This window comes from Haliotis rubra, unplaced genomic scaffold (assembly GCF_003918875.1).
Source record: "Haliotis rubra isolate DU_JTF1 unplaced genomic scaffold, ASM391887v1 Scf727, whole genome shotgun sequence".
Taxonomy (NCBI): domain Eukaryota; kingdom Metazoa; phylum Mollusca; class Gastropoda; order Lepetellida; family Haliotidae; genus Haliotis; species Haliotis rubra.
The window spans coordinates 273,690-284,425 of NW_025767443.1; the positions used below are offsets into that span (position 1 = coordinate 273,690).

General features: G+C 40.1%; 1 protein-coding gene across 1 annotated transcript; it reads right to left on the bottom strand.

Moving 5' to 3' along the window:
• Nucleotides 1-3,472: 3,472 nt before the first annotated feature.
• Nucleotides 3,473-10,395, bottom strand: LOC124259531. Its single transcript, XM_046693664.1, has 6 exons — nt 10,257-10,395; nt 8,891-8,927; nt 7,546-7,626; nt 7,239-7,280; nt 5,823-7,003; nt 3,473-5,586 (listed from the first exon to the last, which is right to left on the bottom strand). Exons 2-6 carry the CDS (start codon nt 8,901-8,903, stop codon nt 4,156-4,158), a joined length of 2,748 nt encoding a protein of 915 aa, XP_046549620.1. The 5' UTR covers nt 8,904-8,927; nt 10,257-10,395; the 3' UTR covers nt 3,473-4,155.
• Nucleotides 10,396-10,736: the final 341 nt, after the last annotated feature.

A 10,736-nucleotide genomic window follows, 5' to 3' on the forward strand; every position in this document is an offset into this window, starting at 1 on the left:
ACGCCATTAATTTCTTGTAGTTTCTTAAGAATGGAAAACTTTCTCTCCGGCACTTCCTCCTTGGCCATGCCATAGACTGTGCGCAACATCAGTGTTTTGGGCGTGTTTTTGCAATGTTTTTGATATTGTTTCTGAAATGATTGCAAGTTTGTGGTCCGCCAAGACACTATGCCTAACAAGAGTATTTCGCTGATATGTCCTACACCCTCTTGTAAAGGTGTTAGTGGCTGTATCCTCACAGGGGGTTGAAGTATTGTAAAATTATTGTCCCTCTGTGGGGAACCGTAAGTCCCAAAACATTCAAGGTAAATTTGTACTTACCATATTTCTTTTTAATGTGGCATTTGTCTAATTTTCCTACAATCGCCAACGGCTGAAGGGATGGTGTTAATCCAACTAGGGTCCATGCAAATTAGCAAATATACTGTAAGTCCTTAGTATGGTGACCTTGAAATATTGTCGAGCTGACGTTAAATTTTAACTCACTCACTAGTATGGTGACCTACCTTCAGTTTCTGGTGATGTCTGGCCCGTTCTTATATGTTGTATTGTTCATAAAATTTGTTTAATTTTAATATGATTATGAATTTGTAATTTGTTAAAGTCAGGATATAGCTGAAATATTGACGATGTGACTATAAATCTTAACTCACTCACTCACTCTTCTGAAGGTATTAGACATGCCTGCTTTTTCACACGCTGTGCAAAAACATGACAATCCCATCAGTTGACGATGTTTGTCGCAACCACAGAAATTCATTTGACCATTTGGACAAAAAGTCAGGTTATTTTCGAGGCTTTTTAATTTCTGAACAACTTGATGAAGATTTGGGCCCACTACTATAGAGTCGGTGAGTGCGTCACTCGATTTATCATCTATCCAGTCCGCACTGAGAGCTGTGTCTTTCTTAGTGCATGTATCGGCATCAGATCTAGTCTAGACTAACCGTAACATGGACGCCTGTTGTTTTGACATGATGATTGTGTGGTGTCACTTCACTTCTAAATTGCAGACGATAATGTTCAAACAATGTGTTACCCAATCATAGCCCCTGTGACAACGACGCGATTCAAGGCGCCATCTGGCGGCAGGATACGTTCTATTTTTAACAATGGGAATTTCCAAGCTCCGATTATATTTTCGTCTATGAGCAGCCTAATAGATTTGTTTTAAATACTGTTTTAAAGTACTTTTTAAATTGAGTAGATCAGAATCTGTGCGTGCAAAACACGCACGCACAATATTCTTTTGCGTGCTTTTGTGATTTTTTTTGCGTGAAAAACGCAGGTTTCTGCGTTAACGCGAACACTGCACTTACTCAAGGAAGAAGTTGCCCAATCAAAACCAATACATTTGTCAGTGATTCGGTAAAATATGCAATACACAAATTAGTATCTTCATCATAGTATGCAAATATCTTCATAGTATTACAATCCTGTTCTCTGTACTCCCGAGGGACGGTCGATCCATGGAAAGTTGAGTGAACGCACATCTCATCTCCATCTTCTTTTCAATTTATAGATTTAGAGGAGAAGTTGCTACAAAAATACATTACTGAACAGATTTGAGACAATGATCTATGAAATGATAATCTTTTCGCCCATATGTACTCCCATTAGTAACTGAGAATTTCTTCAATCAAACAACGAAAGAAATGTACAGAGACAGTAACTCAAGTGAGATAGAGTATATCTTGATGCCATCTGTAATTGCTTTGGCTGATGTGTAGTGTACTCTTTATAGCGTTGTCTACCGGGTTAGAATTAGTCTTCAGCAACCCATGCTTGTCGTAAGTGGTGACAGACAGGATTGGGTGGTCAGGCTCAACCCTGTTGAATCATGTCAGCATGCCGTATTCCAAGTGCGTAGATCTGGATTTTCTTGTCCAGACCTACAGTGCCATGTAGCGGGAATATTGCTGCGTGTGGTATTAAATATCAATCAATCCATCCATATAGCCTTGTGTTTGAAGCGTGTCATGTCGAGCAGCGCGGCGCAGTGTAGATGATTCCAGCGTCGCGTAGTGCGGTTAATTGACAAATGAATGATAAAATTTGACGCACGTTTAGACAGGAACTTTAAATAGGACTTAACTTAAGGGAGGAAAGTGGCCACTCTTTGGCTGACTTATGATTTGTATTTTGATGTTCTGAACACCATGCCATTGTTCAACATCGTTGTGCCTAAGCGTGTGAATTGGTTAAACGCATCAGTGAGAAGTATTTCAATTATATATAACTCCGTCACGATAGTAAAATACAGCACAAATATATGCCACTAGAATAAGCTGAAGTTATAAAAAGATTACAGTCTGTTATGTAAAACTGAAAGGATAGGCTTGCCAATGTTACAATGTTACGTTACTAGTAAACCGTAGGTATGCTTTGGTTAATTTACCAAAAAATATTATTGATGTATCTGGAAGAAAGATTTATTTCATACAAAATTATCATGCAAACCAATATACTGACTAACTGAGTTTGGTTTTACGCCGCTTTTAGCAATATTCCAGCAACATCACGGCGGGGAAACCAGAAATGGGCTTCACACATTGTACCCATGTGGGGACCAATATAAATCAATGCATGGCGGAACGAAACGTCGACAGTGTAGCTATTGCGACATCATCAAGTTTCCTAAGGAAATAAAGAACACGTGATCAACAGCATGAACATCTATCTACACAAGTGGGATACGATGACATGTGTAAACCAAGTCAGCGAGCCGCGTAAAGCCAAGTCAGCGAGCCGCGATATGAATAATAAGAAAGCTAAGATACTTTACGGATGACAACTTAGTTGATGAATGATAAGAAAGGTAAGATACTTTACGGATGACAACATAGTTGATGAATGATAAGAAAGCTAAGATACTTTACGGGTGACAACATAGTTGATGAATGATAAGAAAGAAATACTTTAAGATAGTTTTACGGATACTTTACGGGTGACAACATAGTTGATGAATGATAAGAAAGCTAAGATACTTTCGGGTGACAACATAGTTGATGAATGATAAGAAAGCTAAGATACTTTACGGATGACAACTTAGTTGATGAATGATAAGAAAGCTAAGATACTTTACGGGTGACAACATAGTTGATGAACAATAACAAAGGTAAGACACTTTACCGACGACAAATAAACATACATGTAAACCAGTCTGATCATCTTTGCCATTGCTCAAATACACATAGTATAGATTCCAGTTGCTCTTGAACATTAATCCATCTCAAGGATTCACAATGGACTGCTTGCACAATGGCGGAAAAGACTTTTGACACTGACTGGGAAAATATCTTTGACCAAAAGTTAACTATATCAAAACTGGTACATATTTTAATACTTTACCCAATCCTCCTAAACATTTATCCCTTCCCTGAAAACAATATTTATCAAATTCATGCTGAATATAATTAAGAAAAAAGTAAAAAGAAAATTTGTAGAGATTATACAAAGAAGATGGTTTGCGGATGGTTGATACGAAAACCTTTATTGAGTATTATATATTAAGACGTACTGTTGAAAAATGTGCTTGGAACACCTGCTATATATTCCTGTTGAAGTGGTGGTCGACTATGGCGGGTGGCTGAGAATGCTTGAAAAATATAAATTGACATCAGGTTTCACAAAAAGTAATAAACATATTAAAGCACCTGCACCACAAGCTGTCGGCGGAAGATATATCGTGGGTTTCGTATTTCTGATAGATAAAACCGCGTAAACTGCAGCCATACTCACTCAAACTACTATCCCATCTTCTTATAAATAGAAGTGCCAAAACCCTTTCCACATCCATAAGAAATCTCTGCTAAAAGCAGAAACGATTGTACAATTGTCACAATATCATGACTATATATTTGTTTGAGCAGTATTATAGCTGTACGATGTTGTACAAATCCAGTGATTGTTACCATGCGATACGATAACAGAGCATTTGTTCAATAACATATATTTCAGTATTGGAAAAAGCATTTTGATCAGTTGTCTAATATTCAGGTGGGGATGAGTGTGTTATTTATCGAAAAATATGGAAATAAGCAAAAGTTGTAATAAAGAGGCAAATATGCCTGAAACACGATCACCAGCAGCTCCACGAGATACGTCATGCGCAGATTATGCAACACACATCCCTTGTTATCTTGTGCAACATTGTCACGTGAGATCAGGTTTCTTGGCAAGTCTGACTCTCTGTCTCTCACACAAATAATGTAAGGCAGTACGTCCGTATTTATCGTGCACCGTTCCATCGACACTGCTTTCTGTCAGAAGATACAACGTACTGATATCTGCTGCCTTCCGCTGACAGATATAGTGCACAGGAGTGTTTCCTTCTTTGTCAGCTGTGTTGGCACCAGCGCCATTTTGGAGCAACAGATGAACTATTCTGACATCTACACGAGATCTCTGACACAATAAGTGAAGGGCTGTCTGCCCAAACATATCGGCTTTGTTAACATCCAGCCCTTTTTGGATCAGCAGTGTGATAGCCTTCATTTCTTCCGTCTCTGTCCCCTGTTGTCCTTCCTCGAAAGAACGTCGTGTACCTTCTAGTTCCTCTTTATCTATACCATTCTTTTCACACAGATAGTCCACCAGTGTCTCATAACTGTCTGCCTGGTAGACATAATATTCTACATTCAGTCTTTTATGACGTGCATCCATGAGGTCTTGGTACAACAATGCCTCCCAACTAACGGCCCTGGAAAACCGTGTATCATTTTTTGTCTCTGTGTACCTTTGTTCACGACTGGGGGGCCTTGAAAAGCTATTTGACGTTGTATTGAAAGTCCATCCACCCAGTAAAGCAAAGTCATCTTTGCCTTCTTTCCTGTCTGTGCCATGATCAATCAGCAGATGTAGAAGATTAACGTCTTCATCAAGATTCATGCATGCTGCATGAAATACAGTATGTCCATATGCTTGGGTTCTGGCAAGAGCATCTGGGTCTTGCTTGAAGATGCTTCGGACTAAACAGGCCAGGATACTTTCAGCTCCTCCCTGTTGCCTTTCCTGAAAAGAACACTGTTCAGCTTTATCTATACCGTTTATTTCACACAAATAGTCCACCAGTGTCTCCAAACTGTCTATCCTGGAGAACCTTGTATCAATTTTCGTCTCTGTGTCGCTTAGTCCACTATTGAAGGCTCTTTTGGTGATATTTGACAGAGTTTTGTTAACCCCTCTCCATCCACCTAGATAAACCCCCTCATCTTCGTTTTCTCTCTGACACAGGAAGTGCAAGGCCGTCTCTCCATCCTCATTAGCATTACTGACGTCTGCACCATGATCAATCAACAGACGAAGTAGATCAACGTCTACATCTTGATTCATGCATGCAGCATGAAGTACAGTCTCTCCAGAAGTCAGGAACCTGAAGAGCGCATATGGGTCTTTATCGGCGATGCTTCTGAGTACACAGCCAAAGATACCTCTAGGTGAAACGTGTTGCTTTGGAGAAATGTTCGCATTTGCCCCATTTTCCAGCAGGATCTTAGCAGCAATACAGTTGCGACATCTAACAGCTGCATGCAGCAGGGTTCTCCCTGTACTGTCTCTCCGATTGATACTGACACGATTCCATGCCTGCAAATGGATTCAATAAGCGGTTAATAATATAAATGCGGACTTGATTTACACACCGTGGACATATAGCTGGTATATTGGTGAGTGCAGTGTTAAAACATAAACAACAAAACAAACTTAATAACAAGAACGAAAGACTTCAGAGGTTTTTGTTCTGTGAGTATCCCTTACTTGTTAACCTTAACACCAATGATTCAATTAGAGAAACCTAATATGACTACATGTATTTTTCTTACCTGACCAAAAGGAAACATTGTGTTAGAGACACTTGTGTTTATCATCTGCTCACAGAGCTTCCTTTCCCAGCAGAGCTCATGTTGTATCACGGTATAGTTCCCCTGACGTATTTCTGCAGCCAGCCTCTGAACAAGTGCGTCCATGGCTGAGGATGATTCTTTGAAGAAGATGCACATCTCAATTTCTCCTTCTTGTGGCACATGTACCTTACACTTTTGCATGATGACTGAAATAGGAAACTCTTGTGCAGCAAAGAGAGGGTCTTTGTTTCCAACTGCTACTGCCACACTCTCATAGATGGATGGGTGGGAGAATGCAACACCATTTCCACTCATTTTAAGATAACTTCCCAATAAACGAGAAACTGTGTTTTGCATGTCTGTTCGTAAGGTTGCATCTGAAATACTGGAGATATCCAGTTGGCCATCTGATTTCAGAAGTATTTTAAAATGATCGTAACATTCCTGTTTATCAATCAAAACACGTGTTGTGTAATTGAGAAATTTGAGAGGTGAAGCGAAGAAATTGACAATATCAATTTCATGTCCACTAGCTCTCAGTTCAACATACATCTCACAGCAATGAGGAAATCCATGAGGACACTGACTGTATATTTGCATCTTAGTACTTTCCGGAATGTCACTTATATTATGTTTGGAAAGATGAAAGTTTAAGATGTCAAGTTTCTCCCTGTCTGTATTCAGCTTATCGGGATTGACTATTGCATCCTCTTCCAAAATGACATCTCCATATTTTCCCAATTGATTCCTAGCAGCTTCCAAAACATGGAGCCTGCTCACAAATATTATGCGTGGACAACTTCCGCCGTCAGCTACCTTGTTATGTCGGTCTAAAATGATTTGAAACACAGGAAGCCAAGTGCTAAAAGCTCTTTGGTCAAAATCGAAAACTCCCAAAACATCGTTAATGAAAACAACACTGTCAGGAGTCTTCCTTAAGACAACGAAGTAGTCGTCGGGAGTATTAATCTTGAACACTTCCTTCCCGCCATCCTGCAGACTCTTCAGCGTCATGTAACCAAGAGTTGTCTTGCCGTCACCAGCATTTCCGGTAACAGTTACCCATCGGTGCCTTGTTTGAAGCTTCTCTATGACGGTTTCAATGGCAGACACTCTGACCATTCCTCTGTTCCAGATAGTAATATCTTTCCTTGTTTGTTCTGGAAATATGGTGATATTTTAGACAGATATTAAGGAACGGTTTGGATAGAAGTGCACACACTGCATTTGATGTGTTGTAAATTGTAAATGATATTGTAAATGTGTGAAGTTAAAATGTGTATGTACACAAATTGCTTTTAACAGAACGGTGTGTTTATAATGAACTTGGATATATGGTCTCTTGGTACATGGCTGAAATAACGCGTGTTACTCACACACTCCATCCAGTTTTACCTTTTAAGTGACGGATCCTTTCTTCATCCACGCAATTGTTTACTGGAAAACAAACAAACATAATAATGGCATTATATAAGCATCTGCTCGTCACGCTGAGGTCCCGGGTTCATTTCAGTGAAGTCAATGAAAATTTCAGAGAATAAATATAATGAGTAAGTGAATCAGCCATGTACATAATCTCTGAACATTTCAGGGATTATAAATTACATAATCCCTGGTCTTAAATATTCACTGTAACATATATACGCCCAGCATAGAGTAACTAAAGGAAAAGAAGGGTGTTATTGTTCTATTGTAGGCATACCGTTTAGTGTCCCTTGGTGGATTCCGATGGCATACACACTGTGGGCAGTTCCTTGGTTCCCAGTGACGTGGACTGACGTTCCTGGATACGAAACAAAGGTATGAACAAGACTTAGAACATGACGGGGGCGGTGGGGTAGCCTAGTGGTTAAAGCGTTGGCTCGTCACGCCGAAGACCCGGGTTCGATTCCCCACATTGGTACAGTGTGTGAAGCCCATTTCTGGTGTCCCCCGCCGTGAAGTTGCTGGAATATTGCTAAAAGCGGCGTAAAACTAAACTAAAACAGTTAGCTGTGAGTTTTGAGGATTGTGTTGGACTGACTGAGTTTGGTTTTACGCCGCTTTTAGCAATATTCCAGCAACATCACGGCGGGGGACACCAGAAATGGGCTTCACTCATTGTACCCATGTGGGGATTTGAACCCGGGTCTTCGGCGTGACGAGCAAACGCTTTAACCACAAGACGTACCCACCGCCCCCGATTGTGTTGGAAGTAACATAAGAAATGTTGTGTTGCTCTCCTATGGCAGCTGGCATAACATACGTGGTATAAATGCGTGTGGAGTTTATGAACTTGTTTGTTTGATTGGTTTCAAATCAATGTCTAATTCGGTTTGAATTTCATCTTAGAAAAGGGTTAAATATTGAAGTAGCGTTACACTTTACACAGTTTCAATCAATATTTTGTTCAACTTCATTGGTTAAAAAATAGGCGAAAATTTCGAAATGACCAGTACATGGAATTCATTGTTTTATTCATGGATTAGATCTTTCTCATGTGTTTATTACCCGTGAAGGTCCGGGTTAGAATGAACCTTCAGTAACCCATGCTTGTCGTAAGAGGCGACTAACGGGATCGGGTGGTCAGGCTCGTTGACTGTTGACACATGTCATCGCATCCCAATTGCGTAGATCGATGTTCATTCTGTTGATTTCTGGATTGTCTGGTCCAGATCCGATTATTTACAGATCGCTGCCATATAGCTGGAATATTGCTGAGTACGGCGTAAAACTCAACTCCCTCCCCAACACACTCATGTGTTTATTTATAGTTTCCATGCAGAAAATATTTACAGTATTCCAGTGTTATTGATGCTCAATAACATTTAAGGAAATTGTTAAAGTTAAAATTTAAAATTTAAAGAACCTCTTATTATATACATTACAAATTAAATCATGTAAAGTTTAGTATAACGCTTATTGAGGTAGTCAAAAACATTTTAACGATTTTCTATAATCTCAGAATCGCGCATTTCTCCAGATACTAGCACTGTGTCAGGCTGGCCCTTTAACACATCAGATGGAAACTCTCTATGTGGGGATGTCAGTTTCAACAGGTATCTCACCTTTCTCCGCCATATCCTGAGTACGGTGTAGACTGATCTGAAACAGATTAAAAGGCACTGTACCATTGATTCATTATACGCCCCAGTCTAATTCTCGTTTGTGGGGTGGTGGGATAGCCCAGTGGTTAAAGGGTTCCTTCGTCACGCTGAAGACCCGGGTTCGATTCCCAACATTGGCACACCTTGACCCGGGTTCGATTCCCCACACTGGCACAATGTGTGAAGCCCATTTCTTGTGTCCCCCGATGTGATATTGCTGGAATATTGCTAAAAGCGGCGTAAAACTAAACTCACTCACTCACCCAGTCTCATTCTCGTTTGTGGGGCGGTGGGGTACCCAAGTGGTTAAAGCGCTCTCTAGTCATGCGGTTTCGATTTTCCAGCTTTGTTGATTTAATGCGTTAAGTCCATTTCCGGTGTCCCCCGCCGCGATATTGTTGGAATGTTGCTAAAAGCGGCATAAAACTAAACTCACTCACTCGCTCACTTTCTCGTTTGTGTTCCCGCAAATATATGGAAGCTAAAATATATGACATGATATATTCATCTCATGTTCTAAAAGGCAATCGACAAGAAGAAACACTAATTTTAGTTTTATGTTTGACCGAAATTATTTGGATCCCAGTAGAGCTATAAGCTGTTTAATCTACACAACTAATACTATGCGCAGTTATTTGCAACTTGCCATTCAGACTTAATCATCCTGCCTGAAGCAATATGAGAGATAAAATGTATTAATTACACAATGTCCTATAAACAAGCGACCAGGTCGACCTGATGAAGGGGCAAGGAGTAGCCAAGAAACATCGTGTTGTAAAATTAATATTAAAGAAGTTGTAAATCCATACCATACGTTGTTGTGGTACCTTCCAACTTCTAAATGCCCGTCAAGCATCCTATAATTATGTTAACAGTAACACACAGTCACGTGCTTTCCCGGCATATTAGAACCTGTTTACAAAGAAACGTAAACTAATATCCCCGCATACAAATAGAATGTTCAAATAGCGAAAGTTAGTGACACAAACACGCAAGAATGATTGTTGAGCGACACACCCACACATGTAGACCCCAACCTGGTGTGGGACGCTACGCTTGATTTGCGCTTCGCGAGCTGTTTCTTGTAAACAATCAAACTGCGACGGACATATATTGTTGGTGGGCTGACACGTGGCGGCACACAGAACATAATCAGATGGACGGTCATTGGAAAGACAATGTGTGTGAAGGTGTTGATCCCCTTGATCATGTAAAAACCTCAACATGAAGGAGCCCACCTTCCAACACCTGCTCATCGGCTAAAACTAACAACGGAAAATTCGACCACAGTGACACACCGCTATAATTGAATATATGAAATACTTACATCTGTCAGACGTAGGAAATTGTTCCATTCGATTGTCACTCTGCTACAGGACAGGATAAATCCACAATTGGCATAATTCTCAGTGGGTAAATCACCTGTTGTGATTGTCAGGTGTATCACGTGACGCGATCGCTGTTGCGAATGTCACGTGACACGTGTAAGGAGGGTGAAGAGAGGGGGGTTCTGTGGCAAGTCGTTGTCACATGAATTTCGAAATTACTGACAATCGTTTCAATTGTTGTAAAAATATCTCGAATTTAATCAGAAATTTCTTGAAATAATTTACCAATATATCAAATAGAGTAAATTATATATATTTGCAACCTGTATTAAGTATAATGATAATGTAGTGTAATGTAATACAGTGTAGTGTAGCGTAGTGTAGAGCAGTGTAGTGTAGTATGGTGTAGTGTAGTGTCATGTAGCGTAGCGTCGTGTCATTTCGTGTGGTGTAGTGTAGCTTAGGGTAGTGCAACACAG